We start from the raw sequence: 19,733 nt of genomic DNA, 5'->3' as shown, positions 1-19,733 counted from the left end.
ACCTAGGGGCAGGACAGGAATAAAGATGCAGACGTAGAGAATGGACTTGAGGACAGGGGGAGGGGGAAGGGTAAGCTGGGACAAAGTGAGAGAGTAGCACTGACATATATACACTACCAAATGTGAAACAGATAGCTAGTGGGAAGCGGCCGCATAGCACAGGGAGATCAGCTTGGTGCTTTGTGTCCCCCTAGAGGGGTGGGATAGGGAGGGTGGGAGGGAGGTACAAAAGGGAGGGGATATGGGGATATCTGTATATGTATAGCTGATTCACTTTGTTATACAGCAGAAACTAACACACCATTGTAAAGCAATTATACTCCAATAAAGATGTTAAAAATAAATAAATAAAATATCGCCAGGAGAGGCCACCAAGGTCAGTGATACAAGACCCATCCGAATGGCTCTGAAGGCTGATGTCCTCCTTACTTTTGGGAGCTTAGGGAGAGACTGTCTCAGTAGGTCTAGTTAACTCAAGAAGGGGACAGGCTGATAGCAGCTACTGGGTCTGGAGGCTTCCCCTTTCTAATAAGGCCACTCGTCCACCCAGGAGGCTTCCACTATGTTAACTAGTTGCATCAATGTCTCCTGGCCTCTTGACCCTAGAACTACAGTATGTGGAGCATCTTGGGGAGGGAAGGGTCCTCTAGTGGAACACTGGCCATGGCAAGCAATGCGACAAAGTGAGTTTGGAGGGATTGCACATGCTTTCCATCTCCTCTTTTATACATTTTCCCTCAATAAATGCTATTTTTTTACTTGCACCATGTGTCACTAATGGTGTGTGTCCTGATGGTCAGAAACTTGATTTTTAAAAAGAAGTTCATCTTATAGATATATGTCTTCATACCATGAAGAAAATGGTGCTTATCTCAATGTACAGTGATGTTCCATGTTCCCATCTAACAGCTTGCTTAAATTTACAGCCAGACTGAAGTTTCATCTGATGCATAATCCAAGTAAAGCTGGTTAATGATGACCCAGAGCAGGTGCAGAACTTGAAGCTTTCAAAGCTTTCTTTATCAGCACATCTCTAGGCTAGTTGCTCACAAATATGATCAGCTGAGTTTTCCAAAAGTCCAGTCAAAGAAACTGTCCCCAAATGTCGTAACTCTACATTTTAAATCTTTCTGATTTGTTATAGCAATATCAAGGCAAGAGTCTTTGTTATTATTGATAATATTTTTAATAAAATTGATCACTTTCTCCCCAATGTAGAAGTAATACTTGTCATGGTAGAGAATTTGGTATATGTAGAAAAACACAAAGAGAAAAAATATCCCCTGTAATACTCCCCTGGATATAACTACTCTTCATTTAAATGTATATCCTCGCAGTCTTTTTTTTTTCTCTATATATGTGTGCAGATTTAGTCAGACTAATACTGCAGTTATTCTTTTGTAACCTTATTCTTTCACTTGACAATAATATATTCTGGGCATATTCCCATGTCATTAAATATTCTTCTAAAAATAATCTTAAAGGTGACCTAGTGCTCTGCCATTTGGATCTTTCTTGAATTTCACATATTTGAAAAAATGTTTTTAAATAATATGATAATCAATATCCTTGTATGTAAATCTTGTATACTCATCTGATTATTTCCTTAGATTCAATTCCTAGATATAGAATTGTTGGGTAATGGGTATGAGTAAGTATGAGGCAGCCCAATTATTTCCCCCTTGTAGATGCTTGTCATTGTCTTCCTGGATACTTGAGTTTTTTCTTTATTTCAAAGTTCAAAAGCTTAAAAAGAGACTATATCTCAGTGTTGGATGTTCTGCATCATATTTCCCTGGAATGAAGTGTAACCTTTCAATCAGCAAGTTCATTTATTTCTTTATTTCAGGGATATTTTCTTGTATAATACTCATGAATATACCTTCTTTCATTATTGAGCTTCTCTATTTCAGGGATGTCAATTATCCTTATATTGGATCATCATTATCTGTCTTACACATATATTCACTTCTTTTTAATTGTCTTCATCTCTAATCCTTTCATCTATATTCCTATGATTGTCCCAAGTATTTCTCTATAGCCATAATTAGGTTTTAGCTAATAGCTCTATGAATATTAAAATATATGATAAAATATATGAAAATTAAAAATATGGATGAGGAAAAAATTACCTACAGTTCACCCAGTTAGGATTACTGATAATATTCTGGCTCCTACCCTTCCAGACTTTTATTTGCATATTCAAGTGCTTATATATATGCCTACCTTTAAAAAATACATTCTTCCTAATCTAGGAATTCCACTCATGGACTTTATCCTAAGGAAATAATCACACAGGAATGCAAAGATGTTTGTATAAGGATGTTCTCAGCAGCTTAGTTTATAAGAGTGAAAACCTGGGTACAACCATTATGGAGAACAATATGGAGGTTCCTTAAAAAACTAAATACAGAGCTACCATGTGATCCAGCAATCCTACTCCTGGGCATATATCCAGAGAAAACCATATTTTGGAAAGATACATACCCTCCAGTGTTCACTGCGGCACTATTTACAATAGCAAAGGCATGTTTAAGCAACCTAAATGTCCATTGACGGAGGAGTGGTTAAAGAAGATGTGGTACACGCACACACACACACACACACACTGGACTATTACTCAGCCATAAAAAAGAACAAAATAATGCCATTTGCAGCAACATGGATGGACCTAGAGATTGTCATACTGAGTGAAGTCAGTCAGATAGACAAAGACAAATATCATATGATATCACTCATATGTGGAATCTAATTTGAAAAAAAGATACAAATGAACTTATTTACAAAACAGAAATAGACTTACAGATATCAAAAACAAACTTAAGGTTACCAAAGGGTAAACACTGGGGGGAGGGATAAATCAGGAGGTTGGGATGAAAACACACACACACACAAACAAACACACACACACACACACACACACACTACGATACATAAGATAGATAACCAACAAGGACCTACTGTATAGCACAGGGAACTCTACTCAATATTCTGTAATAACCTACATGTGAAAATAATCTTAAAAAAGAGTGGATATATGTATACATATAACTGAATCACTTTGCTGTACACCTGAAACTGACACAACATTGTAAATCAACTATATGCCAATAAAAACTTAAAAAAAGAGTGAAAACCTGGAAGTAATCTGAATATCTATTAGAAGATTTGTTAAACTTTGCTATATTCATCTAAATAACAGTATACAAACATTAGAAAGGGTATTTATAGCCATAAACATTTACTTGGGAATATCCTCAAAACATATAGTTAAGTAAAAATTTTGACTTTAAAATAGCACACGTGGCGTGATCCCACCAGTGTTAGTGGTTACTAAATGGAAAGACTTCTGGCATTTTTGCTTTGTTATTCCTTTCTGTTTCATTCAAGATTTTGAAATTCCTATATCTTTGAAGAGAGATGGGGAAAATTTACAACATAGTTTACTTAAGGGGAAAATGTGTGTATGTTAGAAAAATGCAAACAGTATTTATTATCTATTATTATGCAATGAGTCAGTTGTAAGAAATGTGGTTCCATGCCCATAAAGACAGGAAGATGGCTGATCTCCTGCATAATCCTTAGTCTGAACACTGACACAGAACGTCATTACCAGGCCACCATGGTGTCAGGTGCACCCTCCAATTAACAGTCACAGGCTTATATGATGTGCTCTCCTTACAATGCCAATTTGTAAAACTATTCAACGTTTACTGTCTATTAAACATCTGTACTACACAAACTCATTCCTCATGGATTTTTGGCTGAAAGAAATGCTTTGCAAAATCCCTTTCTGCTGTTTATTTTAATCCGAGAACACGATTGCAAGGATACCCTCACTTGCTGCTATTTTTCATGTTGTGTGCTTCCCAGCACATTGCTATTAAATACCATAGTTCAAGGGTTACTCTATGCTTTTCTGTAAGGTGCTTGAATATTTTGCCTGAGGAAGAATGAACAATATCGGTAAACTCTACACTGAAAGTCATTTTTTCCAGGACTATGTATATTTCCCTAATGTATTTAGGGAGAATGTCTATCTATGTTTATTATCTACATTGCACCCAGTGCTATTAACATACCCCTCACTCCTGTCCTATGTATTTCTAGGATGAGAAAGCTGAAACTGGGGGAAACTGGGGAGTCACATGAACTGTCCCACATTAAATGGCTTGAGCATGGTAGAACCAGGATTTGAAACTGAACATGCTGGTCCCAGAGCCCACCCTTTTAACACTGTACTAAATGTATTTCTTTCTGTAGGTAAAAGCACAAAGGGATGAGTTACTGAGGGAGTCACAACTGGTTGCTAGGCTCAGGGGAATAAGAAATATCAATGAGGGAGATAGGGACAGATTGGGATGAGAGAGAAAGAGCAGGACAGGTCCACGTAGTCACCCTCAGGAGTCTAATTTGGATAGGAATGTGCCCAGAGCTTGCCATCCTTCAGTGGTCCACAATGTCCACCTGGAGGGTGAGGGTTGGGAGATGCTAGATGACTGTTGCCCTAGTGGTGGACAGCATAAGAATGAAAGTGAGTATGTTCCAACCTCCCTCGCAGCACCTGTTAACTTGGCCCTGTGATTTGTCTATTTACTGATCTTTGGGCATTGAGCAGCATCTTTGGCATCACCAGTCTTTAGTTACGCAGCCCTGAGGACAAGTCTGTTCAATGCTTAATGGGCAACAGGTCTACTCAGCATTTCATGCCAAGCATTACCTTGGTAAGATGTGTCTGATCCTCATGATACCATCAATAGGTGACGCTCCTGGGACCACAGATATACCCATCCAGTCTTCTCCTGGAGTGGGAATGCTGGGGTCTCAGAACCTCCCTAGATGTATGTAGATGTCGCTGACTTTCTGTTAGTTCAATGTGGCATGGCAGGTGCAGTCAGTGCCCACCCATATCCCTTGGCCCCCTTTACCATTTTTGTGCCCACCTGCTTCTGGTGGAGGTGCCTTCATTCCCAACAACAAACACCTGTATCTCCCTTCTGGAGGACCACCCCCAGCTGCTGGCACCTGCTTTGCCTGTGCAAAGAGAGAACTGGATGACTGACAGTCCAGGAGGAGCAACTCCAGCCTCTGTGCTCCTGATGGGGACAACTGAGGTGTGACCTCCACTGTCCTCAGAGCTCCCTCAGGACTGAGCCCAAGTTACCCTCCGTGGGCTTTGGTGGCTGCTGCACCGTTGCTTGGCCTCCTTCCTTCCTGGGCCCTTCACCTCTACATTAGTGTTTTTCTTGGGAACGCTTCCTACAAAATCACTTCCATGCGCTAGGAGTGCATTCAAAGTTCAGATTGCTTCCAAGTCTGCCCTGGTGTTTAGTTTCTGCCAGACTCCTACATCCCCTTTGCACAGTGCAGGCTCTGTCAGTCAGGGATATGCGTACAAAAGTTCCTTGAAGGCTCCTCTGGGTCTGAAAAGGGAGACCCAAGACACGGTCAGGGAACAAGACAAGCATGCCCACATTCTCTACTTCTATTCAACATAGAATTGGAAGTTCTAGCCAGAGCAATTAGGCAAGAAAAAGAAATAAAAGGCACCCAAATTGGAAAGGAAGAAGAAAAGTTATCTCTGTTCACAGATACAATGATCTTCTATGTAGAAAGCCTGAAGAATCCCCTCCCACCCCATGCCAACAACACGGTCAGGTCTAGCCAGGCAAAACTACCCAGAGAAAGAGAAAACTAAAATGTTTTAAACAATGAAATGGTATATGTTTGGGGTTTCTGAGAACAATCTGGGAGAGAGGGGGGTGGTGGGGGAAGGGTAAAAGAGGAGAGGGCAAAGAGACAGGGCCAGCAACGTGGCATAGTGGCCCCTAGGGAGGAAAAGCTGACAGGTGGGCACTTTTAAAAACAAGAATAGCTATAAATTCTATCTGCTATTTTATGCTTGTTGCTTCTCTGTGTCTGTCCTACCCAAGTCTTCAGTAAAAGTTTTATTTATTTTTTAATCCATCACAGGTTGTATGGGAAGTCAAGGGAGAGAAAAAAGGCTTAGGGGCCCTGTTCCTTGGGTGGGTAAGTGCAGAGTAGAGAGCATGGAACAACCCCAAGAAGCAAAACATGAGTGAAATGGGGCATCAACAGAAGCATGAATTGAAACAAGGAGTTACTAGGAGAGTTGTAAGCCCCTGGAATTTCCTCAAAGTTATTGGAGCAATGCTGGCTTTTCCCACCATCCATGGGAAGGCGGCTGGTGCCATTTTTTTACTAAACTATTAAAGGAAGCTGGAAGATTTCGGGCCAGCCAGGTGGCTGAGGCGGGGATTATGCTTGTTGTACCTTGAATGGTTGTGAGTGGCCCTCCTACAGTGGGTAGGCTCTGGAAACACTGCTCTTGCCCCTGTGTCCTCATATTCTGGTGGCACTGTGCTCTTTGCAGGGTGACAGGGCAGGGCAGATCCAACTGCTTACTGGGAAATGTCTCCTGCTTAGGGTTCAAACTGAAACATCCTGAGTGACGACATTAAACGTTACTCAGAGAACAGCCACTTGTTTAATGACAGTTTCTTGCCCATGATTCTATAGGTAAGTCTTAGTAGATACTTTTGCAGAATGTTTCTTAACAAATGGACAAATGCCGCAAGATTTTCAGGCTGTTAAGATTACGAATTATAAGAAGTTGAGAACAAAACTATCTTGTAAGCTCCCTGGTGCTGGCAAGATCTTGTGTAGAACTTTTCCCTGTTAGTCACTGACCAGCATCATTAGAAAGAGATTCTGAAAACATAGCAGAAGTAACTGGCACAGTGGACATGCTGGCCATGGGTCAGACAGAGAAAAATTCAGGAAAGGGTATAATATCTCTATAGAAGAGTACTGGTTAAAAAAAAAAAAAAGCATTTAAAGTCCCAGGCTCAACAACTCCTTAAACAGGTGCCGGTGATTGGAGAAATTTATTAACACCCCGAGGGTGTTCTACGATTTTAGTTCTGGTTGTGCTCAGATGACATATCTGAGCCACTTCCCATTGTATGACTTGGTTTGTACTATGCACTCATGTGGAAAGATGTATAAAAGACTCTGAGGTTGATGTCAGAACGTTGTTTCATCTTTCTGAAGAAGGTCTGACCGTGGGAAGTTATAGGTTTGGTTGCCTGTACACACCTGCATGTGCTGACAGCTGGCCCTCTGGGGTCAGATACTAAGAGTAAACCCACTTCATTGTGCCCAGAGGCAGGGATTCCTTCTGAGACAAGGATTCCTGTGAAAGTCATTTATTAGGAAGTATTCCCAGAAAAGACAGGCAGGAGGCTGGCAATGTGAGACAGGGAAGGGAAGGAGGTCAAGCGAGTGTGTGACACCAAACAGGGTCCCACAGAAGATAGCTGTAGCTCAATCGGATAGGGGAGCTCTGGAAACAGTGTGAGCCACACCTGGAAAGGGAGCTGCCCTCCACCTGTCAGTCAGTCGTTGGTCAAGGGTAGCCCCTGGGAGATGTAAATTTGCGGGCACTTTTGCTTCTGTTCATGTGCACAAGGAAGGTGGCCGCCAGCAGCCCAGGGGTGCCTGCCCACAAAAGGACACAGGTGCTGGTTGCTGGGAGCAAAAGCCACTGGGATTGATGTGCACAAAAACGGTAAAGGGATCGAGGGGATATGGGCAGGGCTCTGACAAGGTGTGCTAAATCACGTCACCTTGGACAAGTTTCCTGTTTTCCCAGAGCCTCAGATAACTCTTCTTATGGCCTGGCACGTTCAACTTCTACTTGTATGTTTTCTTTCAAGGTTCTCTATTGCTAGAAGGTTCTTATTTATGCTGTGGCAAAATTTTTCTTTGTAACTTCCACTTACTGGTCCTGGGTCTGCCTTCTGTGCCTCTTGCCCTTCAGAAAGTTGAAAATAGCAATCATTTAACTCACCAGAGGGTTCTTTCCTCTTAGTCTAAAATCTCCAGCTCCTTCACCTGCTCTCTCCATGAGAAAGAACATTTCCAGACACTCTCTCTTTCTGGTTGCTCTCTTTGGGCATTCCCTGATTCATCAAAGGGCCTCTTAACATGTGGCATCCAGATAGGAAAACTGGCTACAGTTACATTCTGATTTGAGTATTCAATCAAGTGTTGAGAAAATGCTTCAGTTACCAAATCATCTCATGCCACAGAGATCGTTGTTAATATTGTCAGCTTGTCTGGGGTAGGGAAGGGCAAACAAGTCCACAATCTATTTTAAAGTCATATGATGTGGGGCACAGCCACTGAATTTTCCCGTCTAAGTCTCCAACCTCTGACCTTTTGGAGCTAGTGGGCTTCCTCTCTTTTTTGGGGGGAAAATGTTGACATTACGCCCAGAACAAGTTGTTAGTGAGACTAGTGAATTCGGGATGTAGCAGAAATTATGAACAATTCTCTATGACAGCGGTTCTCACACTTTCATGTGCATCAGAATCACTGGGAGAGCTTGTTGCAAAGCAGATTGCTGGGCCCATTCCTGGGGTTTCTGATGCAGTAGATTTGAGGCGGGGCTGAGAACTTACACTTCTTGACAGGTTCCCAGGTGATGCTGCAGGAGGACCACTGAAAACCACTGCTTTATTACATTTCCTGGCTGCTTGGCCTCTGGTATTATGAGTTTTCAGAAGGCTTTAAGAGAGGGAGAAGGAAGAGAAACTCACATCTATTGTGTATACTCGGGCCAGGAATGGTCATAGATACATAACTTAATTTTGTTTTAACAGTGCTATGAATGTAGAAGCGGTATACTCCTTTTAAAAATAATAAAATGACACTCACAGAACTTAAGTCACTTGTTTAAAGTCTAATGGGGCAGATCTGGAATTGGAGCTCAGGTCTGCCTGAGCCCAAAGCCCAGTCCTTCCCCACCTACCACACTGCTTCTTTAGCTGTCAGCTGGGCCAGAATGCCAAAGTCACTCATGATTAAAACATACACGCACACACTCCACCCCCTGGAAACCTTTCACTTGAACTGCATGTCACAAAGATAAAATAACATCTCACATACACAAAAAATGGTCTTGTTAACCTGGGTGAAGTTAACATGGGATTTTTTTCTCTACTGCATGTCTGTTATTGTTTGTAATCATGTTTTCACAATTAGTTTAGTTAATGTGTCAATTTCTAATAATAAGCTCTCTATGGAGGATGCCAGAAGCCGTGTGTTGAAAGTATATTGGTATTGAAAGGAGTCAGTAATGATAGATGATAAAGAGTTAACCTGCCAAAAACTGTATGCTAAATATCACAGGGCATATTTTTTAGAATGTTGTGGTTTTGAGAAAAGGTTCCCAATGTTATTATTATACAAATCCTTCTTTTCCTCAGAAGTGCATTACAATGGATGAACCTTGAAAACATTATGCTAAGTCAAAGAAGTCAGTCACAGGAGACCATGTATTACATAATTCCATTTACGTGAAATATCCAGAATCTGTAGAGATAGAAAATAGATCAGTGGTTGCTTAGGGCTTGCGGGACAGGTGGTACAGGGAAGCGAGAGTTAAAGGGCACGGGGTTTCTATTTGAGATTATGAAAATGTTCCCAAATGAGACTCTGGAGATGTTTGCATAACTCTGGAAATATGCTAAGAACCACTGAACTGTACACTTTGAATGAGTGAATCGTATGGTATGTGGATTATATCTCAACAAAGCTGTTACCAAAAAAAGCACATTACATTTGCAAAAAAAATTTTAAGTGCCTATTATACATGGACGTTTGTAGTTTTCAATTTTTTTTGACATATACAATTATTTTAGAGGAGAGAGCTATGGAATTTACATTTAGCTAGGTAGGGCCAAGTCAGGGAAAGTGGAGTGCCACGGCTGACCAGCACTGCCACTTTGATGTGGGAAGTGAGGCGGGTGCTTGGAGGACTTCAGTTCTAGGCTCTGTCACAGGAGGTGCAGATGTATGGAAGGGATCAAAGACAGCAGGTCACAGTCCTGACAAGGGGTGGGGGGTTCAGGATAAATTGCAGGGTCCCAACAGGCATGCTGGAGTGTGTAGCTGGGCCTTCGGCAGAAGCCTGGCCATACAAAGTGGGGTGTGGAGGGGCTGCTGGGGCACCGGGGGCCCTGTGTCCGGGGAGGAGGAGTAGCAGTGCGTCTGACTGGATGCCAAGAGCCATGTGGGGCTGGCCTTGGTAAAGGACTAGGGCTGTAGAGCAGGGGGCTGGATGAAGTGGTAGGGCCTTCTCTCAGTTGCAGGCCACCCATGGTGACCCACTTGATTCCTAGGGATGTTAGCTCATGGCCATACCAGGGTGTGTCTGCAACCGCAGCTGTGTGAAGGGAAGAAAGAGAAGCAGAGAGAAAGAAGTAACTGTCTCAGTCAAATTCCTCTTAACAACCCTTTACTCCTCCCACTGACAGTCTCATTCCCTCTATCTGTTCAACTCTACATTATTTATGCCAAAGATTGTGACAGGGGCTGGATATACAAAGACCAAGAAATAGTCCCCAGCCTCAAGGAGTTCATAGTCTAAAGGGGGAGGACAACTTAGAAGCAGATCATTTTCAACAGAACAATCACATCCTAGTTAATATTGCCCAGAAATTAAAATATCAATACTTTCCATAAACATTACTCAAAGGACAAGAATGTTCTTGGATGGATTGACAGTTACATTTTCTAAACAAGACCTTGCAGACACATCTAATATGAAAATTTCTTCACTTAACACATTTCATCATATCCTCAATGGCAAAACATGTTGAGGTGGCATGTTGGGCCAGCAATGAACAGGTACTTGTTGTATAAAACTGGATTTTTGATGTCAAGAGTTAAAAATCTTCCACAGCATCTCTATTCGCAAGTAAGTGTGACATTTTGGATTCAGACTGAATGCATGGTGATGGACAGATCTGATGGGCTGTGGTCCAATTTCAGGGTGAGAAATATGCTGTTTAAAAAACTGTATTTAAACTTTATCTCTCTGAAATTTGGTTTAAATAAACTGACTGTGTGTTGCACTATTTTATTTTTATCATACATGAGGTCACATAATATAGTGGGGAGGGAGCCCTGGATTCTGGTCCAGACTCTGTAACTCAATATCCAAGTCACCCAGACAAACCGTACTCTCTCTGGGGCTCATTTGCCACATTTTTAAAAAGAAAAACAAGAAATTGGGGAGGAAAGGGAGAGGGTTTGGCTAAATGATCTCAAATATCCCTTCTAGCAAAATTCTATCAGGTTGAGTAAAGGCCATTTAATTTCACCATACACATCTGTGCACAACGAACCAAACTGGTATTTTATTTTTGAACTAAGAATCTTAGTGCTTTAAAAAAAAAAAAAAAGAAAGAAAAACCCAAACCAACTAGCACTGTCCCCCCCCCCCCCCAGTCTGTAGCTCTAACATTAGGAATTCAAACTGCAGTATTTTTAGTCTCTGGAGTTTAAGCAAGCCCTTAACCTGAGCCCCTGCTTGCATTTTATAATTTGACTAATTTAAATCATAAATCAGTTTCATCTTTAACAACAAAGCAAAATCATTTTACTAATATTTTTATGTACTTCAAGAATTGCTTCTAACTGGAGACCCTGTAAGTACCGATGGCATACCAGGCAGAAAATGATGACTTTTATCCTTCCTTGGATTTTTTTTTAAATGAAATACAACCCTAACTCTCAGAAATTCAAGTTATTTCAGATGCCTTCAAAAGGTGCACTTAAAACAGATTACCAGAAGGGTTGCATTAGAAAATAGAAAAATCAATTCTAGATGAAAGCAAAACACACAGAACCCTCCAAACTGGCAAGAAAGAACAGCTATATTAATCATTTAATTATTTAAGAGCAGGGTGTCAGAGATGAGAAATGCTTTCCTGATGTCTCAAGATTGGTGTGGTTTTAGTCATCATTTCCGTGCTGGGTGCATCTTATAAAAACAACTTCATGAAGATGGGCCCTTCAAAACTCCAGCCTCTACCGAGCTTTGCAAACTTACTGCCCATTATCACGTCACGGCAGAGAATGGAGCAGGCAGTAATTACATCAGAGTCTGTAAAGTCAGGGAGACAAACTGGAAAGAACTGTTTTCTTAAATGAAGTGGTCATTCAAAGGCAGAAAACCCAAGTCACCTACAATCTCCTTGTCCACTTTGCCAAGGGATGGGCCGGGCGGGGTCTAAGAACAGGAAGGGGGAACTCAGCCGGGGTCGGGGAGCTGGGTGGGAGCAAATTTCTGAAAGCGGAATGTGAGACAAGCCAGGGAGACCTCGGGAAGGGCGCAGAGTAGGCCCAGCATCTCGCAAGGGTGAGTCCAGGTGAGGGGCGTGCTCCGGAGCGCCGCTGGCGAGGAGCCTCGGTTCGCCCCGGCGTGATTCCCGCCAGTGGCTCCTCTGAGCGCAGTGGCCTCCTGGGTGTCAGCGCGCAAAATCACCGCTTAATCCCCGCTCTCGCTGGATTAATTAGGGCCTCCTCAAAGCAGAAAGTTGCGACCCAGGGGCTTCTTTCCCAGGCGCAGAGACACCGGGGGGTCGACACTCCTCCAGACCAGCCGGGCGCCCCTCCCCAGACACCACCAGGCACAGGGTCCTCGCGACTCGCGCCTCTCCAGTGAGCGCCTCCCGCACCCCAGCCGGGTTCCCGGGACCACCTGGTGACCGGCGGCTTGTGGGGTCGCCGGAGTCATGTCCCAGGCCCGGGCCGCTTACTCCCGTGTCCCGGCCCTCCGTTCTTAGCCAGCAGCCGGGGCGCGGGGCGGGGCGCGCCGGGGAGGCCGAGGCCGCGCGCTATTCCTGTCGCTGTGAGCTACCGGCATGTTATGTGCGGCGCCCAATCACGCCTCCGACCCTCCGCGCTGACTCGAGGCCCCCCTCCCTAATCCCCTAGGCTTTGATTTGATCCTCCGCGCGGAACAAGCTCACCCCCCTTGCCCCGTAGCTAGTTGTCCCCGGCCCTCGCGGGTGCCCGCAGAACCCTCCTTGTCCACCCCCAGGAGGTCAGAGCCCTCGCCCCGCACTCCCCGGACGGCCCGAGTCGGGCCACATCTGCGCATCTGGGCCGTCGGAGATCCAGCACCCCCCTGGAGTCAGTCTACCTGCAGCTCCGCCCTTCCAGGTGATGGTGCGCGGCCACTGCGGCCCCTGGCGCGCAGGTGTGGGCTCCCCAAACTGGGCCGGGGAGGGGGCTTTGGGCAACGCTCTGGCAGCCTCGGCAGCCGCCGAAACCGAGCCCTGCACCTCCCGGAAGACTCCAAACTCCGTGTCCTCCGCTACTAGGGGCTTCTGGAAACCGTTCCCCGACCGGATTTGCTCTGAGAGGGGGAAGGGGAGATCTGCGGACCTGTATGAAGGAGACCTGGGATTTAAGCTGAGCACGCAAAAATGGGCCCCTGCTAGGGGCTCTTCGGCTCGCACGGGGGACCCGGCGGCGCCGTGTCCCGGGATGTCTCCGGCCGCGCGCTGCTGGCCCCAGCCCTGGCCCGGCCACTTCCCGCCCTGGGCATCATGAGTTACTTCCTGTCTTACTGCAAAGCTCATGGCGGCGCGCTGCTCACCGGCTACCAGGCCCTGCGCGCTGAGGGCTTCCTGTGCGACGTGACTCTGGAGGCCGAGGGCAGCGAGTTCCCGGCGCATAGGTCGCTCCTCGCGTGTTCCAGCGACTACTTCAGGGCCCTGTTCAAGAGCCACACCCGGGAATCCCGGGCGCCCGTGATCCACCTGTATGTGCCGTCCGCGGCCGGCCTGCAGCGCCTGCTGGACTTCATCTACACCGCCTGGCTGCCGCTCTCCATGGACACCGTGGAGGACACGCTGGAGGCCGCCAGCTACCTGCAGGTCACCGAGGCCCTGGGGCTGTGCGGCCGCTACCTGGAGCGCCAGCTAGGCCTGGAGAACTGCTGCTTCGCCGCCAACGTGGCGGCGCGCTTCGGCCTGGTGCACACGCTGGGCGCGGCCGAGCGCTGCATTGTGAGCCACCTGCGGGAGCTGCTGGCGCGGGGCGCGGGCCCCGCCGGGCTGCTGGAGCTCAACCCCGAGTCGCTGAGGGCCGTGCTGGGTGCCCCTGACGTGGCGCGCGTGCCCGAGGCCCGGCTGCTGGGCCTGGCCCTGGCCTGGCTGAGGCAGGAGCCCGAGGCCGAACGGCTGGCCCACTGCGCCGCGCTGCTCGAGCGCGTCCGCTTCGGCCTGGTGCCCACCGACGTGCTGCGGCGCGTGTACTCGGGCTCCGGCCTCACCCTGCCCTCCCGGGTCAAGGGCCTCATCATCCAGGCCCTCAACTACCACACGTCGCCCTCCCGCCAGCCGCTCATGCAGGGCGAGCAGACCAGCGTCCGGAGCCCCCAAACCCGCATCTTGTTGGTCGGGGGGTGCAGGGGGCGGGAGGTGGTGACCGAGGAGGTCGTGGTCCCCCGGCGGGCAGCCAGGGGGAGGGGCGCCGCGGCGGAGCCCGAGGAAGAGGAGGAGGAAGAGGAGCAGGTGGAGGAGGAGGCGGAGGAGGAGGAGGAGTGGGAGCTTACCCAGGACGTGGTGGCCTGTGACGTGTACAACCACCGCTGGCGCAGCCTCACGCGGCTGCCCGCTCCGCTACTGGGGCACAGCGTGTGCGCCGCGGGCAACTTCCTGTTCGTCCTCGGCGGGGAGAGCCCGTCGGGCGGCGGCTCCTCCCCCACAGCCGACGGCCTGAGGGCGGTCACGGCCCAAGTGCACCGTTATGACCCGCGCTTTCACGCTTGGACGACTGTGCCCGCTATGCGGGAAGCGCGGTCCCATTTCTGGTGCGGCGCCGTGGGCGAGGGGCTCCTGGCCGTCGGGGGCCTGGGCGCGGGCGGCGAAGCGCTGGCTTCAGTGGAGATGTACGACCTGCGCCGGGACCGCTGGACGGCGGCCGGGGCGCTGCCGCGGGCCCTGCACGGCCACGCGGGGGCCGTCGGGAAGTGCGGCGTCGTGTACATCTCCGGGGGCAAGGCGGGGAGAGGCGAGGGCGGCGCGAGCAGCCTCCGGGACGTGTTCTCCCTGGGCCCTGGGGAGCAGGCGTGGAGCAAGAGGGCGCCCATGGGCACGGCCCGCTTCGGGCACCACATGGCCGCACTGCGCGGCGCGGTGTTCGCCTTTCTGGGGCGCTACGAGCCCTTCTCCGAAATCGAGCGTTACGACCCCGGCACCGACCAGTGGACTCGGCTGCGGCCGCTACACTACGACCGCTTCTGCTATGGGCTGGCCGTGGTGGAGGAGACGGTGCTGCTGCTGGGCGGCCTGAAGTGGCGGGACTCACGCCAGGTGCCTACCCGCAACGTGGTGGGTTATGACCTCGACCTGGACCGCTGGGAGGACACTGGCTGCGCGCTGCCTTGGGCCTGGAGCGGCCTGCAGTGCGCAGTGCTGCAGCTGGCCGAGGGTGGGGACGAGGAGAGGGAGGGAGAGCCCGGAGAGGCGCCAGATTTAGTGCTGGGCTTAATGGGTTAGTGAGCAAGTCGCGCCTGACCAGGCTTACAGAGCAACCCGTGCGTGGGCTTTTCCTTAGGCTTGGCCAAAGAGGAACATTTCCCCTTACTCTGAGAATGGGAGACAGGACGGGTCAAATTTAGAAGGATATATGAATCATCTTCAGTGAACTGGGGATTTCTAGAAATTCTCATGCTGGGCTAGAGATGGACTTTGAAAATAAAACATGACCCTATTTTCCCTCTTGTAGTTAGTGTTTCCCAGGCGCTAAACAGTGATTACTTTTGTGCCAAACAGCCAAAAAACGTACCATAAGAAGTTATGTACAAGACCAGAAAATTGTTAGCTATAAAGACTGTAATAAATGGTTCTAGAAGATGGCATTATCTGAATAAATAAATATTTATCTGAATAAATAGTGAAGGGAAAGTGCCTTGGTTAAACACATGCAATCATTGTAGGGAGAACTATGATTTTATGATCCAGAATCATGGTTATAGTTCTGCTCTGATGGTTTAATATAGATACGGAACTGAGAGGAAAAAAATCTCTAAGAAAGCACCATTTATTTTTGAGAAAATAACCTAGGTTAAGTTTTTCTGTACTTCATCCTTACTTACCCTAGTCTGCTTTTGCCCTGGCTTTTGGCAGCTCATTGGTTTTAAGTTTTATTTCTGCAGCCCTTAGCCATAATAATCAGGCTTCCTTGGTTTAGTGGAACACCTAACAAAAACAAATCAAAACCCTATTTCGTTCATCCTCTTTAAATGTTCATTCTGCAGACATGCTGTAGGTAATATTTGTAAAAAAATATTTTTTAAGTTTATTTTTAGTGGTACCCCCCACCCTCTGCCCCACCTTCCCAAAAGAATCACAGAGAAACGAAAGAGGAGTAGGTGAAATTTTAAAGTTCCTGTCAGGTAAATGGGAAACCAGCTTGATTTTGCAGGATCTCAGAGAAGATTCTTGTATACACTGGACAGGTGCTTCTTCTGGCTTGTACCACCAATGGAGTGACAAAGTTAAAACTTGTAACCGGGGGTGGGGTGGCGGGGTGGTGGCGGCTGTGTGATTAGGTCACAAAGAAATGTGATGAGGACTGCATGAATAAAATAGGTGCTTTATGAGGATTCATTAAGAGCTGAATTTATTTGACTTCAGTTTACAGTGCTGCCTCTCTCCTAGATTTGAAACTAATGCAATAAAATGTACAGATATATAGTGTTAAAAGGTCTCTTTCATGCTAGGCTAGCCACGAGTCTTTTAAAATTCATTAGTTTAATTTTTACCATTTAAAACAACAGAGCCAACTTTACCAAAGTAAAAGCCGCTTAGTAGCAACACAGCTAGTCTTTCCATCAACTGCTCACTGTTTCCAGGGCACAACCTGGCCACTGTATCCACGACACATCCATCAGGTACAGATATTTTTAAGTAAATGTACACATTTGGTCTAGTAAACATTAACAAGTCTAAACACCTGTAACAAGCACACTTCATTTTAGGACAAGAGGTTTTTGTTTTTTTGCTTTTTGTTTTTGTTTTTTTACATATACAAAATCCCACAAATTTAATGTGCGTCAATACCCATGCAGTAAATAAATGTTTTTACAAATAGTTTTTTTTTAAATGATAAAAATATTACACCGGACCCAAAATTCCATACAAACATTAATACATGATTTCTCATCCATTTTGACTAAATATAGGATTACTGAAAATGTGCTGTAGAAAGGCCACTCTCCTGTACAGTTGTGCAAAGTCTGCAAAACGATAGTGATTCAATGGTGGTTTCAAAAGCAAAGGAAAAGATCCCCGCTGTGGAGTTTTTACTTTCTCCTCTACAGCAAAAATATTCACTGGCAGATATCTGAACTCTTAGAGATGAAAGTACATTCATTCACTGAGCTGTACAGGCAACAGTATAAAGCTGATTAGAAGTAGATTTTAGGATATAGAATAGTAAAGGAGGGTCTCTTCCTCCTCCTAAAAAAACAAAACCCCAAACCAGCAAATTGTGACTTATACGTTATGCAGCCAGACACTAAAAAGCAGCACAGTCATTATCATGCTGTGATCACTTTCAAAAACGAGATGCTTATAAATGGAAATATATGAAGAGGATTTTTTCATAGACTTCATCCACTCTATAGAACAAATCATGAAACTAGGAAAAACCTCTAAAAATTGTTTCTCTCGTATAATTCAATGTAATATATCTCTGAATGACCATCATCCTCTTGCTCCTCAGGAGAGAGGTACATTTTTCTTTTTCAACATTGTTTTCTATATTAGAACATACATCAGCCTGTAAGTAAACATATTTTACTTCCCTGCCTGAAGTATAATTATATATAAAGTTTAACTAATGGACTAGGGGGAAAATTGACCCTAACTGGGAAGTTGATTCATTTACGTTTATACCTTGTAGCTTTTTAGAAGTTGGAGTTTAAAAACATGAGTTTGGGCTGAAATTTTATATATATATATATATATATATATATATATATATATATATATATATATATATATATACACACACTATACACACACACACATATATATGCATATACACATATATATTGTTAGCTGCCTTTCTGGGTGAGTTAAGTGTGTTTTAAAAAATCCACTCTCAAAGTCCTCTATACACAATCAGCATTTCATCACTACAAAAATAAAGGAAGATTTAAACCAAGAAAATAAAGCAGCTCTATCTTCAATTTTGGTCTCAGTTACAAAAACATCTTACAAAGCTTTGCCCTGATACACCATTAAGTGTCCCCATGGATTTGGAATAGTATTTCCATTAACCAGCTTTCACAAGTTAATAGACTGTTAAGACGAATATTAGATACCTGAACTTTTCTTATGTTGATGCTCTTCTGTTTTGCTTAACTCTTGTATGCGCATCTACATTTCACAAAAATAAAACTACAGCATTAAACTTTGTGCAATGTTTAAGAAAATTCTTAGAACATTTTAATAAATATAAAAAAGGTTTAAATTCTTTCCCACCCACAAGGATGTCTGCACCTGAAAAAATGTGATTTAGTTTTGAAGTCTTGTTTATATAAAATTAACTTAAAGGGAGAAAAGATGACCTTAGATAGAAAACCACCTTTTTGTGTTTTTTCTACTTGAAGACCACCTGTCTTCAGAGTTGTTTGCAAAAGTTAATTTTAAGTCATTGAAGACAGTTGATTTTGCACATGGTAAACATAAGCTGAGCACTAACTGCATATAAAATATACAAATGCTCATTAAAGACAGTGGTATTATGACCATATAGGGTTTGTTTCATATAGTTTTGGTAACATTGAAGTATAGCTTGTCAAGTGTCCCACACGTTGATATAAAAACTACCTTATATACTTGTTCAAAGTACCAGAAGGTACCACATGGCCAGAGGGCAGAATACACTTACACATGCGTTTCAATGTATGAATGAGTGTGTGTTAGGGAGGAAGTGATTACATCTACTTCAGAAGAAATACTTAATGGGTCATTTGAGGTGGTGTTTTGACAGATATCCAAGAAAAGATCGAGGTACATCTGCTTCCATTGTTGGAATTCTTTTGATGTCAAGTCTGGATTGTCTAGGACTTTATCAATAATGGCTACTTCCCCTTCTCTGGCCTGAAAAGCAAAAGGATTCAACAGTTACAATAGAGACAGACTGTTCTTCGAATTCAAAATAAAAAGTTAATAGGCAAACTATTAAGAAGCCCACAAGAAAGAGCTCTGGTATACTCAAACTCAGCTATTTAGACTCAAATACTAGTGTACTTTTTCCTACACGCAGGCATGCCTCGTACTGCCCACTCTGTATGGTTTACTTTTTCTTCTGGCCTGTCCTGTTTCCCATCTCTGCCTTCGGAAACCTTCCTCATTCTTTAACATCCAGTTCATATGCCTCTCATTTCTTGAAGCCTTCCTTCGACAACTGGAAAAAATGTTTTCTCCTTCATTTAAATAAGTCCCCGTAACACTTGATCACTGCTGTTGAGTGGACTTACCACATTCTATGTCTTGAGTTACTTTTGCACTGTCCTTTTTCCTTCTGCTAGATGGTCACTTGGTGGTTTGGACCTGAATAGGGGTAGGGTGTGTGGCTCTGGGAGGAGGGAGGGTTAGGATATCTTTGGACTAGAATTGGGCACTGGAATTATTCTTATGAATATTATAGTTCTTTTAAAAATTCTGGTCTTGGTTACCAATAGGCCATTAAATTATCCCATGGATTTGCAATAGTATTCGCATGAATACCAACTGAAAGCTAATTGACTGAAAACTTGGCTACCTGCTACCAGAAATGTTTTCAAATCATGCATTTCCTATTTTGTTTATCTCTTTGGTATTCACCTCTGTTTC

At 45.0% G+C, this 19,733-nt stretch overlaps 2 protein-coding genes and 1 long non-coding RNA gene across 6 annotated transcripts in view; 2 read left to right on the top strand and 1 right to left on the bottom strand.

Moving 5' to 3' along the window:
* Positions 1 to 19,733, top strand: part of LOC309652982 — a 122,858-nt gene that overhangs the window by 19,895 nt on the left and 83,230 nt on the right. The window lies entirely within an intron of this gene.
* On the top strand, positions 12,849 to 15,778 carry KLHL34 (kelch like family member 34). Its single transcript, XM_082447153.1, has one exon. The coding sequence runs from the start codon at positions 13,428 to 13,430 to the stop codon at positions 15,381 to 15,383; it is 1,956 nt and encodes a 651-aa protein (XP_082303279.1). The 5' UTR covers positions 12,849 to 13,427; the 3' UTR covers positions 15,384 to 15,778.
* Positions 16,334 to 19,733, bottom strand: part of CNKSR2 (connector enhancer of kinase suppressor of Ras 2) — a 258,934-nt gene continuing 255,534 nt past the window's right edge. For all 4 annotated transcript variants that reach the window (XM_082446965.1, XM_082446966.1, XM_082446967.1 and 1 more), the window contains one exon: positions 16,334 to 18,998. In XM_082446965.1, the coding sequence (XP_082303091.1) occupies positions 18,783 to 18,998 (216 nt within the window). In that variant the 3' untranslated portion in view covers positions 16,334 to 18,782. The remainder of the gene's footprint in view (positions 18,999 to 19,733) is intronic.

Source organism: Balaenoptera physalus (genome assembly GCF_965194825.1).
Source record: "Balaenoptera physalus genome assembly, chromosome: X".
NCBI lineage: Eukaryota > Metazoa > Chordata > Mammalia > Artiodactyla > Balaenopteridae > Balaenoptera > Balaenoptera physalus.
This window is presented reverse-complemented; position numbering and strand designations above follow the sequence as displayed.